Here is a 21788-nt window from a genome sequence, read left to right as displayed (position 1 = left end):
TTTCTAATATCTATTGCTATATTCGCTACATACAGTCCATTCCGCCTATCGCCAACGCTATTATCGCTCCACCAAAAGTTTTATGTTTTTTTTTTAATTTATCCCAATACTGTACCTCAATATTTTCCAATTTCAAGCGATATTTGAGTGTAATATTTCAATTCACATTTTGTTTTTTTTTCAAGTCATATAAATTCAAATTTCCTGGTTTGTATACTTTTGTACTGAAAATTAGACTAAAATTGATTTTGTGATAGGTTAAACCTATTTTTTCCTTGCAATCTTTTCAATGATTAGTGTTATTGTAAAAATAGAGTAAATAAATAAATGATGGAGACACATTTCACATTGATAATTTCAACTCTACTCTAATATTTGTCACCTGGTCATATGGGACATATATATGATTCATATATTTATCTCATATTGATCAGGATTTTAGAGTTTTATTTTACGAAAAGTTTAATGAACGGTGTTTCTGCCTTTGAACAGTTTTGTCATCGACAGAAAGATTGTTTATTTCACTTGTTATAAAAATTATTGTAGTTTCTCTTTTGTTTTTCATAACAAACGTGCTCGGCTTGTGCGACTGATAAAAATATGTATTTGAAATGGCTTCATGTTTGGCATTGACTGAGTTATATATTAATACCCAAAATTTTTCTTGTGGTGTGTGAGCTCGTTCGTTAGGACTGAGAGTAAAGTCCGGCTGTTCTGGTGAAGGGGATAGATTTTGTTCTTGTTTTATAATACAGTTTTCCTGTCACAGTTCGGGCAGTTTAAAGAGAATTGTATTATTGAATAAGAAGGGATCTGAACCCACTTCATTAGATCAGTTTTTTTATTTATTTTTCATTAATAATTAACGTCGCGATTAACCAGTGGATGCCAAATTGGGGGCCATTATCATAAAGGTAGGTGACTACTGAGTCATTGTTTTAATTTTTCCATAACCACAACGAATTTAATCTTCACTAGCAGCCAAGCGAGTAGCCCTTGAAATATTTATCTATTTATTGTTATTTCATAATTTATAATTATAATTATAATTTTTTTGTACAAATAATTTATTGTTTTGTTTTAATAATCAAAAACCAGTACGATCATATCTTGTTTTTCATTTTCCCACGCTTACATACTCGGTGAAGGCAGATCTTGCTTACATATTTGGTGGAGGTTTATCCTGCCGTCCATATATTGCTTACATAATTGGTGGAGGCTCAAAGGGTTTATAATCCAGCTTTTAAAATTTGGACTTTTTCGGTTACCTCATTGAAGATTCAATTTTTGTGGTCGCATTTTTCATTATTAAATAATTATATGTTTTTATTTCAGTGAAATTATGGGTGAAGTAGTTGAGTTTAAACCTTACGGGGCTCTAGAAACAGTTAGTAGGATGAATTTCGAGGATTTATTGAATTTGTGGAACAATAATTGATTACTAATAATGGATTTTAACGGATGGAGAATGATAATTATAATTGAACAGATTAATTTTGAGATTCACGATATTGGAAGATTTACGATTATTGATTTGGAGATTTTGAATTGTAAAAGCTTTGGCAATTGAAGATTTTGTATGATTGCAAGATTTATTATCAATTCTTATTAGAAAGAATTGGATATTTATGATGATATGAGAAATTGATGATTATTAAGATATGATTGAATAGGTTAAATTATTATTATTGAAGAGATTTTGAGATATGGAGAATTTATGATTATTGGAACCAGATTAATTGGAAATTTATTATTTATTATTGAATAGATTTGGATTGGAACAGATTAACAATGGAAAAACTTAGACCGTTACTATTACCGAAATTTTTTGATGGAAAAGATGAAGAATTTGACATTGATGATTTTTTCAACTATTTTGAAAAGGTTGCCTTAGCGAACGGTTGGGATGAAAAAGATAATTTATTATACTTGCGGTTTTGTTTGAAAGGGAGTGCTGAGAAATATTTTGACGTTATTGAGAATGATTTGACTCGACAGGACAAATTTGAATATATGCCAGTGAAAGAAAAATTGGTTAATTTCTATCGATCTCCTCTCAAATTGTGGAAACTAGAAAAGGAATTAGATACTTGTAAAATGGAATTTGAAGAAGATGGTAGAGATTTTGTAGCACGAGTCTTATCCCTATGTAGAAAAGTAGATTCGAATATGCATGAATCTCGGATTATCAGGATAATTTTAAGAGGTTTGTCTTCAAATATATTTGAAAGAATTATAATGTTATCAAATAGTACTATCGTAGAATTGTTTAAAAATATTGAGAAATATGAATTATCATGTCAGTATTTGAATGAGTGGAAATTTGGACAGGTGCAAGTAATTGATGATATTATGGAACCAGAATTTGAAGAACTATTGGAAATCGGAAATGAGTTTGAAATTGAGAATTGTTTAGAAAATGCTATTATCTCTGATGATTTTGATTCTTGTAATTATTATGTTTCAAATGAAGTGGATGTATATTGTCATGTTAGTAACTTCGAGATTGAAAATGGGTTGGATGAAGTTCTTATTTGTAATGATTGTGATTTGAATGAGGAAGATATAATTTACAAAGAGTGTAAAGATAGGGAAATGATTAAGGAAGAGTTATCAGATTTATCGGAAAGTGATTTGGATTTCTCTTTTACGATTGATAACAGGCCGTTTGAACATTTTGTGAACTCTGGTATGCGTAATGATTGTGAATCTAGAGGAGTCAAGATGCATCAGAATGTTAGTCTCGTGAATAATAGGACTAATAGAAAAAGAAGACGTAAGAAATGTAAAGTTTGTGGTAAACATAATCATTTTACGCGGAATTGTTTTTACAACGTTAATTATGCTTATCGGGTTTATAAAAGGATGCATAGAATTTGTGAAAAAGAAGGCTATGATATTAGAGTGTGTTCTTTTGATGGCAGAAATAAGTTTTCGGAAAATGCTAGACGTAAGAAAGCATATTTTACTGATAGGACACAGGAGTTTAGTACTAGGCATATTGATGAAAATGTTTTAGACGGCGGTCCATCAAATATTGATAATTCAAGGAATGAATTAGGAGGTTGTATAGTCACTGAATCAGGTTCTACTTTGGAAGGTGTTAGGCACAATGGGATATATGTTAGAAGAAACTATTCTAATACTGATGATAAGAAATATTCAATCTCCCATAAACACGAGATTGATCTTGTAGATATTAAAATTAATTATAGCCAGAAATGTGGATCAGCAAATAATGGTTTTGAACGAAATATTACTGACTCATGTTCAGAGTTGAAAAGTGATGTAGATAATAAAAGTTTTGTTAACAAGATGAATGAATCAATTATTGATAAACAAGAACCAGGCCATGGAAATAGTATATTAAACCGATTACAGAAAAAATGTGAATCAGCGATTTGTGTGAACAGTGAAGGTGAAAATACAGAGTCAGATTTGAATTATTGTAATTATCCAAAAGATATGAAGAATAATAAAATTGAAACTGATGGAATTGTTATTAATGAGAGTTCGGTAGAGAAATATGATGACATAATTTTGAATAGTTTGGAAAGCGTGTCCCAGTTAAGCGTTAATAGCGATGAAATATTTATTGAAACAATAATTCTGGAGAGGTTTGAAAAACGAACTCAGACTCAGCAGACTCAGCGAAAGTATTACATGAGACAATATTGCTAGTAGAACGAGGCCTTTTAGCTGATTTGCAGTTGTCATTCAATGAAGAACGCTGAACTGTTTGGGACTAATACATCATTCGATGTCAGATAAATTGAAAATAATCATTGTCCGATATGAAGAATGATTAATATTATGTTATGTGGAAATATTATGAGCTAAAAAGAATAATGATTAGAGTAGAATAAGATAATTAGAATAGAATTTTTATTAGATTTTGATATTTTTACTAATAATGAACTTTTCAATTTTGGGATTTTATGATTTTTTTTCACTGAGCTTGTAGGTAGTGATAATTTCAATCGTTTATGTCCAATAAAATTTTTCGATTAGGGCAGTAGTTTTCGAGTTAGGTATTTTCAATAATTTTCAAAAATTTTCTTTTTGGGGTTTTGTGATTTTTTTTCTTCATATAAAGTTTTGTTTTAGTATTTTGAAACATATTCTGGAAATTCAATGTAATTCACCGAACGAATCTGTTGTGAAGGAAGTTTTTCAAACGACGATTTTGATAGCGTTCGATATTGATTGACTTCTACTAGATTTTTGCTCTACTGGCTGCCAAGAGGCGAAATTATCGAAAAATTCAGAAATCTCCAGTTCATGGAAAACAATTTTGTGATTTTTTGATTTTAAGCAATATATAACGTCCATATATTGCTTACATATTGTAACTCTTTTGACTTTCTCACAGGTATTTTGCAATGCACAAGGCTGGCATCCACTGCATTACTACACCAAGAATAGACGACTATCAAGCATATGTAAAAGCGCTTGGTAAGTTGCAATCAAATGACTGTTTCCTTGATCCGATTCAAATATTCCTATATTCGAACTATAATCGTAGAAGACAGTCATTGCAAATAATCAAGTTTCAGTAATAAAACCCACGCTTCTAAATTGTTGAATTAGATTGTATATTGTATCCAAGAGCTTACTTCCAATTATCAACAGTTATACTTTTCAAATTTCAAGTTGTTTTTGGCTAGTTACACACACATCGATTTTTGGACGTACGATTTTATGTCGTACTTATAAATACTTTAAGATTATACAGATGATGTCAAACAAATGTTTCCATTTCATTTCAAACAGATTATGTTTGTCAAGTTCCGTTTAATCTGATAGAATTCGTAAGGACGGCAAAAAATCGAACGTCCAAACATCGATGGGTGTGTAACTGGCTTTAGGGTTCAATATAGTTTATTTCCCAATAAGCATTTATATGCTATTTGTAATTCACTAAATACATAAATCACAGCCTGTCTTTTGATTGAGTGGACATTGATTGCTTTAACGCTGGGCTTTAGTCTTTAGTCTTTTTAGAAGCTGATCCCTACTGATATACCTACTAAACATTGTGCTGATCCCAAGATTGATTTCGCTTAGTATAAGCCATCACTAGAATTTATATTCTTCAGACTTTCTACAATAAACTTCAATTTGCAATGTAGGAATAATAATGTTATAATAATTATGATAATGTTATTGTGATTATGATCTATGATGAAGAATTCAAAGAACAAATCATAAATTCCAAGAGCGTTAAAAAAACTAAGGACAAGATATTTTTGTCAATACTATAGCTATCTATAGTGAACTCCACGTTATAATGGCAGTGTATAAAGATAAGAGAACAGCGTTGCCGATTCTATGTCTCAATTATATTTCTACATCGTTGAATACAAATTTGGTAACATTGCAGAGCTAGAGAGGGATAGTGCTTTCTGCTGTGTCTGCAGATAGACAAGGATAGCAACACCGATGTTAATCAAATACTGCCATTATAACGTGGACCTCAATATAGTCTTAAAATTAATGAACCATTTTTTCGATGACCTGTGTGGCTACGAAACCATGCTCCTGTACAAAAAATGCTAATGTAATTGACAAAATCAACGAGTTATCATTTCAAATTTGTATAATTTGAGTTTGATCTATGCTAAAACATACTACTTGAGAATGAAACCGTGAGCTTCTCATTAGAATCTCTTACTGCTTTCATTGAATCAATATTTATAGTCCAGGCAATGAATGCTCGAGAAAGAGTATAGAGGGAAATGTTAGGGAAGACAATTTTTAACCCCACAGTTCTGTTTAGGGTAGTAAGGAGGTAAACATATCAAAAGTCCCCACCCCTACCACCTGTGCTATGTGGGTGGAGGTGCTTTAAAGGTACCATTTTTTGGTTTTTTGCATAAAACCCAAAAACTATGTATCCTAAGGACTTGACTCATATAACAAATTAAAGCTTACATAATTTCCTAAAATATTTATTTCACAACTTTTTTTTATATCTCCTCTAGTTTTTGAGATATCCGTTCTTGAAGGTGTTAAATTTTTGAAAAAACACGTTTGCCACCAATAATTGGTCTATTGTTGCGAAAATGGAGATTTCACACCCAACACTAAAGCTGCTGCAAAAGGTGTAGGGAAATTCGTAAAAGTGTGAAATTATACATCAAATTGAAGAGAATATAATGCTCCATAAGCTCATAATCAATTTTTCCCATCGATTTTTAAAAAGTTGTAATAGCAAAAAAAAAATGGTGGCAAACCATTTTTGGATTTTTTTGAATTTGGAGGGAATGTTACAAACGAAATTTTTGACTTTGCAGCTCTGTTGAGATTAGTTAGGAGGAGAACGTATCAAAATTCCACATTCCTAACTGATGTGCTAAGGGGATGAGAGTGGTTTAAAAGTTGCGTTTTTCTTCCACGCTCATATCTTGAGAACAATGCGTTCAACCGGCATAGCTAACTATTTTTGTAATTATATATATTTTATAACACTTTTTGTTCAGTGAAATTTTGTGATATTCCCAATAGTTCCCGAGATATTCGCTATTGAAGGTGAGTTGTAATTGTTAAAATAACAGGTTTTTATCCAATGTTCTGCTCTTTCAGGGCTTGTAACTCTCCAACAATGCATCATAAAAACTGATGATTATCGTAGGTTTGTAGAGCATTGAATTCAAATTGCAGAGAATTCTATGCTCTATAAGCTCCATAATCAATATGAATTTTTTCCCATCATTTTTTAAAAAGTTATAAGAACAAAAAAAAATGGTGGCAAATATTGTTTTTTCAAAAATGTCACGAGCGGATATCTTGAAAACTAGAGGAGATATAAAAAATGTTGTGAAATGAATATTGTAGGAAATTATGTAAGCTCCAATTTGTTATATGACAGTCAAGTCCTTTGGATACATAGTTTTTGAGTTTTATGCGAGAAACCATAAAATGGTACCTTTGAACCACCCCCTTAGCACAGGGGGTAGGGGTGGGGACTTTTGATATGTTTGCCTCCTTACTACCCTCAACAGAACTGTGGGGTCGAAAATTTTCTTCTCAACTTTTCCCTCTTTAACCTTTCCTTGACTGGACTATTACTCTTATTGACTGCACTAGAAGCTGGATTTCACTCAACCAATGTTCTGCTTTCTCACTGGACTCTACTTGAAAAGCACTACACTAGTTCAAACGGTGTCCTCCTTTTGAGCCTCCGCACCAACCCTCCATGGTCTAGCAGTTGAATCGCCTCGACGTTGTCATGTTGGTCGAGTCGCCCCTCGTGTTTCTCTGCATGCCTCTGGATTTCGGTGACGTGCAGATCTCTAGGAAGATCGCTGTTCCTGACACACCAAGGAGAATCTACAATAGACAAGGGACAATATATTATAATAGATTGAGAAAGAACTTGATGTACCTCAATAGGGTTTCAATTTTTAGAAAAATATTTGGGTATTATCTATTAATTGTTTATATTTGTCAAGATTCACAAGTATTTTAAACTTTTCACTAAAATTCAATAGCGCTAGACTTGGTATACAGTAAATTAACAAGTAACAAAAAATATAAAATATTCCAATTCTAAACTTCAAGTGGAGATCGAATGTTTTTCAGTTTTGGAATATTTGTTTTGTGTCATGTCTAAGTTTCGTATACTTGAGACTATATCAAAATTAATAATCTTTTGAAATAAGATTTTCATTAACATGCGAGTAGTCGCACGGACTTGCAGAACGTCAGTAGTCGCGCGTGAGCATTTTGCTCACACTCACCCTTATGGCTCCCTAGACTATAAACAGTTGGTTCTCACAATGCTCTTTCAATATTTATTAATTTCAAATCTTTCTCAACGTGTTTTATGTTATTATATACTATTTAATAGTTTATAATAACATATATACATGGAGGAGATTCCAAAAATACATATTATTTATTGTTAGAATTTTTCATTTTAATAGGATAAAATAATCTACTCATGAATGGAATGGATTTACCTTCTTTATTTGTTTCATTTTTCGACATTTAGATAGAATAAAAAGATAATGAAAGTTTAAATCAGAAGATGAAATATAAAATGGGAAGATAATACCTATACATTGAAATTAGTCAACGTTCATTCTGTCATCCTCAAACTGTTCAAGGACTCAAACTGTTCAAGATTGTCTAGAGGACAGTCACAGCGAGGATTACATGAGCTGCTAACCTTGGAAAACGAAAATTCCCAAAGCTACATACAAAAGTTACAATTGTGCGGCAATTTGCCGCGGGCGCGACTACTCGCCTGTTAAGTGAAGAGCGTTCTCTTATCATCGAAACAGCCAATAACAATTTGGCAAATCATACATAGCCCACAAACAATTCCAACTCAAATTATTTTGTTGTATCTGACTGTATTACAACATTGTGCAATGTTTAATTTGTTCATTTGGAATAGTAATGATTGAATTTTATCTTTATTTCAGAGAAAGATATTGACAAATCGAATGTGACAATCACAGTTGACTACATAGTGGTAACGCGGAGCAATCTTAGCAGTACACATAGTCATGCGCCTTTTGGAGTAGTTTGTGTCGACGTGAAAAACCCATTTCTAATTATGGTTTTCCAAAACAGCATCAAATCGAAGTTCTATCACAAAGGCTCCTGTATGGTAATATATCCCTAATTTATCCTTATTTTCTTGTTATTTTCATCACTTCTCGAACAAAATTTTCTATCTTTAGAATAGAAAAAACGTTTATTGAATAAATAAGCTACCTTAAGCGAACCTCAAAGAGGCTGCTTGACAAGGTACCAATATACAAAACATGTAAATTCAAATATAAATATACACATATAAGTGAACTTTATTTTTACTTAACAGTTAAATTTACTTATCAGTTTATTACACTGTTAAATTTACTTACAGAATCTACTTAACCAGTTAACAGTTGAATAAATTTTAGTTCTAGTAAATTAAGTTTATTAAATTTTGTTTAGTAAATTAAAGTTCCAGGGCCCTGTTGCATGAGAATATACAATGCAATATTTTAGTAATTTCCCATTCTAATGTCCAGTTGACTACTAATATTATTAGTTTGTATTTTCTCATGCAATAGGCCCCAGATGTATTATATCCTATTTTATCGTGGGCTGTGGGGACGAGCTAGTGGCGGGAGAGCAATGGGTCGTCTCGTTTTCCAGCGATAGGAACACCTACGGGGAGGTGGGGTGTTTCCAGCCCTCAGCCGTCCTTGAGCCCGCGTCGTCCTCTTTACTGGGCTGACTGGGACGCCGCTGAAGACATGTTCCAAATCGGCCTGCCATGGCCTCTTTCTACAGTGTCAGCAGGTCTAGCAACGCTTCCCCGTTCAAACCCGGGTAGGCCGTGTCGTATGCTGTCAGAATGTCGGCACCGGCTGGAGTGGGCCCACTAGCTACCCCACTCACCAGTAAACCGCGGTAGTTCCCTTAGGTTCCGCCACACGGTCTTTAGGCCGTGGTGCCCCCAAGTTAGGTACCTTTCAGAGATTTACCGGGAGCGCCTCACTAGATACGTCCTCGTCGAGCCGTTGGAGACGTTCCTTCAGCTTCCTTCCCTGTCGCCGGAGCCTCTGGGCTCGGCGTCGCTGAACGGAGTGTAAGCTCCGGGTTCGCTTTGGCATGTGGCAGATTAGAAAGGAAAAGAAAACACAAGTTATGCTTCAACTCGGCTTGGCCCTTCAACTTCACCACCTCACCGCAAGTAAGAGGAAGCAATCACCTTTCGGGTACCTCTGCTCCAAGGACCAACTGGTTCGCCAGCAGGGGAAGAACTCACTTGTCTCGCTTATGTAGAAGGAGCCCGCTTATATGGCCGGGTAGTCTCCTCCAGCGAGCTAGAGTTAGCTGACTGGGTAGGTTCTGCGCGCTGAAGTTGCGCACCAGCAAATAAAGGGACTGTTGGTCGCCTAGGCTAGAGTTCTGCGCTTGGGCAGTGACGGTTGCCACGATCTGGTGGTTCCGGGCTGAAGCGAGGGTATCACCTACCTCAATTCCAGACTCTGTTTCAGAGCATTACTAATGTTCTTTAAAAAAATAAAATGATAATTCAGTAAATGTCTTAGTAAAAACTTTTGAGATTCGCTAAGAAATTTTGAATTAAAAACAAAAACAATGCCCTATAACGTCATAATAATTCTCAGATTTCCAGCTGTGAAAAGTTAACTTCTTATTTTATGGTACTGTACCCTTCTATTCTTGTTGTATTGACGCTTGCAATGGAACACGGACTTGTTCCATATTAGAGGAGTAATTTTCAGGGGAATGTATTGTAAATTGTACACTTTCTGAAAATAATATTTGAATCTGAAATAGAATTTGAATTTTGAATCAAAATATATAGTTTTTAGTTTGATCTAAATGATCTCATACTATATTATGTGTTTAAAAACTTGGTCTGCCTGGAAAATTTGTTGTTCAAAATAAGCTTTATGCATATTATTCGCTATATTTTGTCTTTCCTTCTAGATTCGATCATTGTCAATTAAAAGGTTCTATTGTTATGAGATTGTATGAAAACCAAATATGGCAGGTTATCATGTGAGAAATAATATAATGTAAATTCAAGAAAAAAAAATTTTTCAAGGTGTATAGAATTGAAAAGATTGATGTCAGAGATCCAAAGTTCATAAGTTGGCCTTCGCCTTCAAGTTCTTGAATTCTGAGGGCACTGAAGGGTAGTCAGATTCTCAGGGTTCTCAGGTACTTTAACTTCTTGTCTTATATTACTGTTGGGGTCGTGACATCAGTTCATGAGTTGATTTTATCGTTCGGTCATAAAATTTATATAGTTATATATCGTATTTGCTCGCGTACCATGCGCCCTCGTGCAAGACGCGCACCCCAAAAATGAGAGTAAGTGTTTTTATAAAAAAAAACTAGGTTATATTAAAGCTTTCATTGAAAATTCCGTTCAAGGATAATTATTCATCTACAAAATATGAATTAATGAATGATAAAACGTGAATTACTATACAACAACATCGACGGTATTAGCAATAGAGAGAACCAATGTCAATAGGAAACATCATTGATAAACTGTTCATACCGGTAATGTGTCTCCATTTGGAAAACCCCATTTGCACACCAATGAATTTTTAGGAAAAAGTGCAAGCAAATACGATAAATTCCGATTTCCTATATCTATTTTATATTAATATTTTTGTAATGATTCTTTTCATTTTTATAAAATGTTTCATTTGAAATGGTTCCTTCAACAATTTTATGGAATTGTATATTCAATTGAAGTCCCAATTTAGAGTTTGCCGTACTGTATTTAAAAGATTGATAAGAATCTTCAAATAAGTATTTAATGTTCAGCCTGTTCAAGTTCATTTTCAGATTACATAAATCCATTCCAAGTAATGTATTTTCTATTTATATTTTTCTAAACCTATGTAGCATTCTAATGTAATAATATGAAATCTATCAATCAACTTATGTACAAAGTGCGCCAGAGAAACTTACTTATTTGAAAAAAAATCCCGTGCGTTGAATTGGTCGTGTAGAGAGACAGGAGGGGGCGCATCTGGAGGAGGAAGTTGTAAAATTTATCCTTCCTCAAGTAAATAGCCATAATTCTCCGGTCTAGAGAGCAGCGGGCCTTCGCAGTTGAGAGCTTCTTTTCTAATGGTCGATCACCTTCCGCGCTCGATTTGAAATTCCTCCCCACAGACTCGTTCCTGGCCATAATTTGATTCTGTCGGGGGTTAACTTATTTCAGGAGTGTGGAAGTGTCGCTAAACCCCGAAATGGACTTCAACGAACCATCAGAACTGCAGAAAATATAGAAAGAGTGAGGCAGTCAGTTGTGCGTTCTCCCCAGCGTTCGGTTCACAAACACGCAGCTGCTATGGCGATTTCTGACTCCACTGTTCGACGAATTTTCCATGAAGACCTTTAACTTCATCCCTATAAATTGGCTGTTGTTCAAGAATTGACTGAACGCGATTTTGTTGCCCGTCAAAATGCATGTGATATGCTAATTGACAACCTGCCTGAAGACACGGTCATTTGACAAGGCTCATTTCCACATGCGATTCTTCTATATATTTATTTGAAATCCCTGGTTTATGTCGATCAACCACCGACCATAGCACACCTCAAGAACAACATTCGCGACGCCGTTGCCAACATACCGATTAATATACTGTAAGGAAATTTCAAAAATTGACTCTATCAGAGTATGAGCAATGGGTGTCGCCATTGGTCTGATGTCATTTTCAAGACTGCATGGACAAAAATTGGGATATTGTATTCTCATATAAAAAAAGATTGAAACAATATCTAAAGTACTTTTGTTTTTACTGACCTTTCAAATAAGTAAGTTTCTCTGGCGCATTTTGTATAATATGGTTTTCTGTTCTTGATTGTTCATCCTCAACGAACTCAATCATTCTCAATTAAATTGAGATCAAACTAACTTGTTCACATCTTTCCATCATACCAAGCGCTATGTATAACACTGAAACGATTTAAATTGTATTTTTTATTTTCTAGCAAATACGCACTGCACCACATGATCTTTATTCAGCTCTTGACAAAATTCCAACCACTCCTTATATTGACCTTGATGAAAGTGAGTCTATGACACCCATGACGAAAATGGAGGTAAGCTATCATCAATATTGACCCATTTGAATATTGTTTCATTTCTCAATTATTTGACTGCTTCTTATCAAATTCGAGCAGGGGTGACCCGCGCTTCGTAAGGGTCTGTGAAAAACAAATAGATTTTGGTTTTATAACCTACTCTAGAACATGGTACGCCATAGTGGAGTAGGTCAATTTCCACACAAAAAACTAAAATGCTGTAGTTTTAGTTTTTTTTGGAAATACACATTTATTTATAGTTCCATACTGAAATTTAAAAGTATTATCCTATCAAATTTACTTGAAAATCAAAAAATATTGAAAAAATAGAATAATTGAATAATTATACATTATTTTGTCAAAGTTCTATATTGAAAAGTTGAAAATTCGCAGCAAAAATTACTCTGATTGGACTCGAATCCACAACATTGCATTCACAAGTCATTCGTATGATCATCTGCTCCATGATTGCACTTGCTTAAAGGTTTATTTGATTGGAATTTCATCGTTACATAAATTAAATAATTTATTTTTATTATTAAATTGAAATTAATACAAATTGAAATATACCTAAAACCATTCTCCGTAAATTCAGAATCTTCATGCAAAATTCCAAGTTTATCAGTTCGGTACCTAGTTCAGAAGTGATGATGCGTCAAACATGTAATCCCTTACATGTTAATTCTAATTTCTTCCTCTATAAATAGGTTGGATGAGATAGAATAATCATTGAAAATCTCTTGTGGAACTGACAATGAAAGTGACTGTGAAAATGACAGTCACTGAGGCGGTAATATCACTGAATTATTAACATCTTTATTCAAAATAATGATGTTATTTTGGTCAATTTACATGTGGTTTTTGCCGAAATGAAGGTTAGCGGCTATACATGTGCAGGTTTCATTATTATGAAAACATTACTTAATTGTATAAATATGTGAAGTAAGTGAAAGTAATGGTGGTGCAATCTCGTTTATCCAACAATGCATTGAAATAAACGCTTGAATTTTATTGCTATATAGACGTTTGAATGAAGCGACTGTAAATTCAACAATGAAAGCGGCGTTTTTCTCTGTGAGTTCAAGCTAGTATCATTTAAAAAATATTTAAATGATGCTATCAGATAATTTTTTATAACCATAATCTTGTTTTCCAGCTTCTCTGTTTGATGGAAAATCATATCAAAAACAATGTGATACCTCCGCACAAACGTGTCAAGAAAATGATGAATCATTGGTGAGACGGTGCTATAATTATTATCATTTGCATTAATTTAAGGGTCCTGATAATTTACATTTCAAGTTTAAGAATTCGAATCAACATTATTGACTTTGGTTCATCGTATATTATTAATACTGATTTATTGACAAGTGAAAGTCATGATTGTGCTTGTTAATTACTTGTTAGTGAAAAGATCATCTGAACAGTACTGTAATAATTTCGGATGAAAAAATTAATGGTACGGTGATGAGGCTTCCTACTCATTTGAGTTTGAAATTTGAGTTTCATCGCATCAGTTTAATTTTAATTGCTCATTTGTAACAATTATATTTTTACTCACAATATGTTGGCAATCATAGGTTCCTTAGATATCCCAGTCTACCAAATAATACATTTTATTTCATTTTTTAAAGGTATTCTATCAACAACTGACGTTGTGCTAACCTTAATTTTGTGACTGATTTATGGAAAAATAACTATTTTTTACAAATGCTCAAAAAAATCCTATTGCAATCTTTTAAACTGACTGATGATAATAACTTCTAGTTTATTGGTAATTATTTAGACAAAACAATATTATATTATATTTATCTCTAAATTCATTGTTATATGCAATTTTAGCAAGGCGAAGGCAGCGAAACAAAAATTGCAGCAGCAAGTTAAACTTCAGGAGATAATGGAAGAGAAAAATGAGGTGCAATCCAAAGCTGAACAGCTTGCCGAAAAATGTGAAGAAATCCATGAGAGGAATAATATTCTGTCGCAGAGGTAAAATTGTATTCTATTTAAATGATAAATCTTAAACTGCTCACTGCCACGCCATGTGGATACTAATATACCAGATTAATCTCGTGTCTGATGTGGTGGACCAATACACCTAAAACCATTCTTCAGATTAGATAATTTTTTTCTAGTTGGATACAGTTTCAGTTTGTCAGTAGACTGAAAGCTTTGTTAACTGGACATCCTGACAGATTGGCCAGTTGACGGGGTGTCACCCAGACGTCTACCCGGTCATGATTGCCGAGACGACTAAGACTGGCCACTAACGGTAGAACATGCATGATACACATGACGTCATACATTGTTGCATCATCACAAGGAAAGGCTTCGAGCAGAATTTATGAGGCTAGGCTTTTCTATTTCCGACTTTTCATTGCTCTATTTGAGGTTGAATTATTTTTTATCATTATAGTTTGTAATTTTCCATGGTTTATTCATTGTTATTGGTTGTTTATTTCATGTTGGAAGCCTCTCGATGATGGCAGACATGCATGACGAACATGTGTGTAATGTGTATGCATGATAAACATGCATGTGCATGCATGTTTCACCGTTAGTGGCCATCCTAAAGCGTTCAGTCTGTGTTGACACTTCAGTCTGCTAGGGCTACCTTCTCGTGGGTTCGGATCCCACCGGTAGGCATGGACGTTTGATCATCATCTCATCCCAATACCCACGCACAAGCAAAAAGGTCATGTGAGCATCATCATACCTTCGCATTAAATTGTGCGCAATAGAAAAGCATATCTTACCTTCAAGGCGCTTTCTTTTTGTAAACGAATTCAAGCTTTTTCTATTGTCATGCTCCTATTTAATGCTTGATATGAAATTTAGATGATTTCCAAGGTATTGTAATGTTCAGTTACAAGCGGGTGAAGCCCTGATTTCCAAAGAAACTCTGTTCTGTTGTGCAGGAAGATAAAACCATTGGTTCTCACGGCAGTGTTACACACTGGCAGACTGCAACTTTGTGAACACTGCTATAAGAACCAATGGTATTGTATTCCTTCTCAGTAGATCAGAGATTCATTGGAAAGCAGGCCTAACAAGAGTGCTTGTGAATGGACTACCGACCAGATCTTATCATACTCCATCAATTCCATCGCCACAAAGCAGTGCTTCATTCTATTCATTTATATTATGTACATTAAAAAGTATTATACATGCATTTCTCGAATGTATAATGATGACATTTAAGATAATAATGCAATTGACGCTAATGGAAATAAATTACAGGAATTGGCCCAATGTCGCTCTAATCCCGGATTTTAACTGAGCAGTCTAGAAATCTAAACATTGTGCTCGTGATTTGATTCACTGATTCACGGATTGCTGATTTGATACCTGGGCTGGAGAAATAGCAGGCAAACTACTAATTTTCGGATTGGCAACTTATAGATTTCAGCCAAAGGTTTCAACTTCTTAGACACTGTGTAGGCTATCTCTTCTTAGACTGAGTTTAATATACAGAGTGAGTCATATGTATGGGAACCCTTCAATAAATGGAAGACTGTTGTAGATATAACTTAATGTAAGATAAACTTTATATTTATTTCTTTAAAAACTAAAACTTCAGTCAGCCGCCATTTTGAATAAAATAATCATAGAACATTTTTATTGAAATCATCTTTCTGGTTTTAGAAAGGCTTTGAAAATGACGTATCGCACAATGGGTGTTAACATTCAAAATATTTGAGTTACAACCCCTCATATCCTTAAAAACTAAAACTTCAATGAGCCGCCATTTTGGATACAATATACAAGTATCATAGAACATTCTAATTGATGTTATCTTTCTTGTTTTAAAAAGGCATTTAAATTGATGTACCACACAATATAGGTGTTTACATTTGAAATATTCGAGTTACAAACCCTAAGTCACCCCCTTATAAGGGGTTGTAATTCAGTTGTACGTCAAAAGGTAGAGTATTGGACCAGTAACTTATGCTGAAAGTTACAGTATTATATCTACAACAGTCTCCAATTTATTGAAGGGTTCCAATACATATGACTCACTCTGTATAGCTGACTCCATTAAAAAAAATGAAAACTTACTGTGATGGAAAATTACGATGACTGTGAAGAGAACCATGCAATCTTATGTGCAACCATGCGCCTGTTATGTCATTTCTGTTATAACTCCTTATAATAGTATATTTCTTACAGGTTATATGAATGTGTAAAGCATATCAACCAATTGAACCCAAGCCAACGCGCTGAGAAAGTCATAAGCCAAACTTTACAGCTACAAGCAAAGAAACTGGAAGTCCTCAAAATGAGATTCGATTATTTCCATAAAAAGGTGGAATTATTCAAGGCTGTGGTGCAACAAGATATAAAAAATGCTGGCATTGATCAGAATGATGTGAGTAGAATTTTGTCAATTGTTGCTATTCATAATCATTATTTATATAGCCTACTATCCTTTCTGCTATAAACCTTGAATCCAGTTTTAATTGCTGAGATTGCTGTCAGATAAGGCGCTATCAATTTAAGGCTTATCAATCAAGTTTTTGATCTCACCGTGCACATGGTTGTTTGATCATATTATCCTGTCTCATTACCCAAGCAAATATTAAAAGCTTATTTGCGCATCTTAGAGCTTAAATTTCAGAGTAGAGATTTTATAAATAAAACATATCGGTTTCAAAAAAGTGTATAAACTTATAACGTCAGTCTTATAACTGCTGCTCCATGCTGCTCATATAAAAGGCTCAGGCTAGACAGTAAAATCACATGTTATTTTATTATAATTTTCAAAAACAGAGTCAGGAATCCATTTAATCCCATAATTCAGGAACAGCTGTCTGTAGGTCTAAAATTTTACACACATCGATCTTTGGATGTACGATTTTTGTCGTCTTTATAAATTTTATTTTATTAAACAGATTATGTTTGTCAAGTTCCGTTTAATCTGTTAGAATTCATAAGGACTGCAAAAAATCGAACTACACACCTAACATGCATCTTTACTTGTTAAGTTTGTGAACGGTCATTTTTTACGGTCGTACGTAGCTCATATTCCCGTGCTAATATTTGCTATTTTCGTTGCCTGTTCTTATCAGTTGTTTTTAGGAATGAGCGTGAAAGCACGCTTCAAAGATAGATGCAGCGCACGAACTTAAAGACGCGCTTGTTACAGCGTGAAAACAAGCTCGTGTGCCATACTCCAATCACATTGAATGTTGCCCAATCATGGGAATTCAAGTGGCGTGAAAGCAAGCTGCGTTCGCATATGTAACTAATTCCCGGTCTAACAAATACGACAGTATCTTACAAAGTCAGTGGAAATGATAGGACGGCATCTATTATTATTCTTTATTGACATACAACATCATCATAATGATAGGTAGAGAAAAATAGGGGGTAACCTTGTGTTATTCCTCCCCCAGATTTAGATAAGGCTACACATAGGTTGTCATGTAGGCTAGTTGTTCACTTCGCCAAATTTTCAGTCCTTAATTATTTTTACTAAGTAGATTTTTAAATTTAGATGCTTCAAAACTAAACATAGAAGACATATTTCACATTATTATCATTAAAATAGGAAATACTTACATATTAAAGAAATAATTTTGAAGAACCAAAAAAACAAACTTGTGTGGCATAGTTTCAAATTTTCATTTTTCACCGCCTTCTATAGTAAATAGCTGTGAATCAAGTCATTCTGGTTTAACTGATTTAATCTAATGGTTGATTCTTGTTAATAATGATCAATTATAACTCAGATATTCACCAAGAATATCTATATTTTCATGATTAAATAATACATTTTCATAATCATAAATTTTTATCCAATACTGCATTTGTAGAAAAAATTGTGTGTGTAATTCGAGCGGAAAGCTTCTTTTCCTACAGTTACCTTGAAAAGTGACCATTCCTGCACTGATTACAGAACGCAAAGAATCACTTTTCCGCTCTAGTGCGCAAAGTATTACTTTGCGTACTCTTAATACTTTGCGTATTATCTTGCAGCCATCCCAATCAGCTGTTGACATTGTTGGCGTGTATTTTGAATACGAATTTGTTCTATCTATATTTTTTCTGATTTTCAAATAAATAAAAATGAGAACTCATTAAATTATACATTTTGAATATTATTAATTATTTATTATTTCAAATAACATTTTTTTCATTCATAAATTGATTGGTTGAAAAATTATTTAGAAATTAAGATTTACTGAAAATTTTTCAAATTAATTGGCTTAATTTATTTTTTAATTTGAATAGATTATCGATTATTAATTTTCAATTGGATTATCAAGTTTAAAATAAATTAAAGTCGTTATTAATAACAAAATTATACAAACATTTTATGGATATCAGCCATCATTTTACCCATAATCAACCACTTTTCATATTCAATGGTAACTGTAGGAAAAATTAAATGTGAAATACGTGCGCAAAGTTCCTCTGCTGCACTCAAGAAACCATTCCGCCCTCGCCTACGGCTCGTGAGTAAACGTTTCTTTCGGTGCAGCAAACTGTCACTTTGCGCACTTGTTGCACAAATAACTATTATCGCTCTCGTCAAAATTACCATGCAGTCGCGTGGTAACTGTTTTGACTCGAGCGATAAAGTCGCGTTTTACGCTCTTAATACATAAATAACTATTTATAAACAGGCTTCAGGTGTTGTACTGACGCTATTTATTTTTGACAAAATATTTGAAGGACTGTTCCTATGGTAATATTCATTTTCATTCTGAAAGGAATTATGAGTTCAGGAATCTTAGGTTATACTCTAGATTCCTTGCTACCTTCAGGATTTATCTCAGGCTATACAGAAACCTTGGATTTTAAAATAAGATCTAGAGGTTGAGTATGAGAAACCATTACTCTATTAAAATTCGCTAATTTTTAATATAAATTTATAATTATTAATTTGTGCATTGGCAGTATACTTTAAAAAATACATCCAGTGAAGACTCAAATGTGTTAGGCCCATTTTATGCTCCATCCACGTTTAACGCTGGATTAAGATTACATGAAAGTAATGGTTGCGTTTATCATAACATGTTTCATTCGTGGCTTAAACCAACGGCTGATCTATCTCCGTTAAAGCCGAGATGGCGCATAGGACTTGAAAGCGTTGTCTTTTAGAGAGTGTTTATACTTTAAAATTAACGTCACCGCTTCATTTACAGTTTGAACAAAACCCAGAGACTGGATTGACCAAGGAACAACAGAATCGTATGCAGAATATACTCAGCGACATGTAAGTCACTAGAAAAGCATGCGTCATTTTTTTTTCAAAAGTTGGGATTTGCAGGTAACCCTGAATGTCACTCACGTTTGTTCACAACACCTTTATAACTCTTTTCATTTCTGACAATTTTCAAATGTAGAGAGAAATATCTACACCATTTGAAAGTGTATCTTGGTAACGCATTGGCAGCTGTTACAGTTGCTATTCGTGCCACACTACCTGTTGACAAACCATCCAACTACAATACCAAGTACAGTAGGCGTCCCCCAGCTTTACCTCCGTGACATATACGCTAGGTATGGTTCGCGGGCTAATATTCACGGCTTTGCAAAAACATGAAGTTTCACAGACCCTAGATCCCTAGATGGAGGAAGCTCCCTACACACAGAGAGTCTTCATGAATGAGAGAGTTGCAACGTCTGATAAGGAAGAGGAGAAGGGAATGCTTTATCTGCATCTTACTCTATCAAGTAATCTGTGAAACTCTAATATCACTTATTGGTTGTTCATTACTAATTCCATTTTTATTTTTACAGGGCAACGCAAATTGAACAGAACATCGAAAGCGTAAAAAAGTTGTCTACATTTTGTTAGTCGTGAATATCATATTTCATACTTTTCTTTTATAAGTTTAGTTTTTATTGACTACTGTTTGTTGTTCATTCACAATGAACAAAAAAATCCCAGCAACACTGGTCTGTTGCTCTACTGTCAAATATTACAATTTTTAAGTTTGTTGTAAAGTATCTCGAACTCTAACTGATCTGAATTATGTAGCATATAACCTTTTTATTTATTAAGACAGCAGGTTACCCCTTATGTGTCTCCTTCACAAATATAGCAATATAAAATCATTATAAAATGGAAATACAATAAGCAATTTCATTAAAAGCAATGTTATAGGTAATAAGTAATATTATTAAAAGGATATTGATATCATAAACGGGGTTTACAAACGGGGTTTACTACAGTATTCAAGAATTTATGGATGGAGAATGAGGCTTTTGGGAGGATTAAATTACAATGTACATTGTGGAATGTGATGTATATAATATATGTTTATATGTATTCCTTTATTTTTTGACAAATAGTCCTTGACGATTTCCTATACTCTTTAAATAGTCTCCAGGGAGAAAATTTAATCAAATCAAATCAAATAATCGCTATCAATCACTGGTAGAAATACCCAAGTGACTGAGATATTAGCAAATGAGTCATAAATAAAAAAAATTGTGTTAACCAGAATCCTGTAAATCCTGCATTCTCTACAGAGGTAAACATACCCAAAGATTCCCCTTTGCAATTTTTAAGTTTGTTGTAAAGTATCTCGAACACAATTACAATTTTTTAAGTTCGCCTATTACAATTTTAAGTTTGTTTTAAAGTATCTCGAACCCGAACCGATCTGAATTATGTAGCATATAACCTTTTTTTATTTATTAAGACAGCAGGTTACCCCTTCTGTGTCTCCTTCACAAATATAGCAATAAAAGATCATTATAACATGGAAATACAATAAGCAATATTGTTAAAAGCAATTTTGTAGGTAATAAGTGATATTATTAAAATGATATTGATATCATAATCGCTATCAATCACTGGTAGAAATACCCAAGTGACAGATATTAGCAAATGAGTCATAAATAAAAAATTGTGTTTACCAGAATCCTGTAAATCCTGCATTCTCTATAGAGGTAAACATACCTAAAGGTTGTTTAATTGTTAATTAATTGTTGGTTTAAATTTGAAATTTGATTCAGGATAGTACAGCCACCTCTGGATATCTATCAATACTGCTGTTTTTGGAGAATCTTTGCCTATTTTTGTGGAATGTGCTCTGCACATGACTCTTGAATCTATCTTACAGTTTGATTTTCATAGAATTTATTTTTATATTGTGGTTCGTTCTATGTACAAAATATTTCATTACATTTTTTACTACGATTACCTTTCTTGTGTTCTATCTACCTCAAGTTAATAATCGAAGATTCAA

General features: G+C 33.6%; 1 protein-coding gene across 2 annotated transcripts in view; it reads left to right on the top strand.

The window, feature by feature from the left end:
• LOC120354793 overlaps positions 1-21100 on the top strand; it is a 137180-nt gene extending 116080 nt beyond the window's left edge. The window contains exons 7-14 of one of the 2 annotated variants that reach the window (XM_039442495.1): positions 4373-4455; positions 8433-8620; positions 12490-12600; positions 13739-13818; positions 14425-14571; positions 16753-16951; positions 19734-19804; positions 20332-21100. In XM_039442495.1, the coding sequence (XP_039298429.1) occupies positions 4373-4455; positions 8433-8620; positions 12490-12600; positions 13739-13818; positions 14425-14571; positions 16753-16951; positions 19734-19804; positions 20332-20389 (937 nt within the window). In that variant the 3' untranslated portion in view covers positions 20390-21100. The remainder of the gene's footprint in view (positions 1-4372; positions 4456-8432; positions 8621-12489; positions 12601-13738; positions 13819-14424; positions 14572-16752; positions 16952-19733; positions 19805-20331) is intronic. The other variant, XM_039442496.1, reaches the window with a different exon arrangement.
• Positions 21101-21788: the final 688 nt, after the last annotated feature.

The sequence above is a fragment of the Nilaparvata lugens genome, chromosome X (genome assembly GCF_014356525.2).
Source record: "Nilaparvata lugens isolate BPH chromosome X, ASM1435652v1, whole genome shotgun sequence".
Classification (NCBI taxonomy): domain Eukaryota; kingdom Metazoa; phylum Arthropoda; class Insecta; order Hemiptera; family Delphacidae; genus Nilaparvata; species Nilaparvata lugens.
This window is presented reverse-complemented; position numbering and strand designations above follow the sequence as displayed.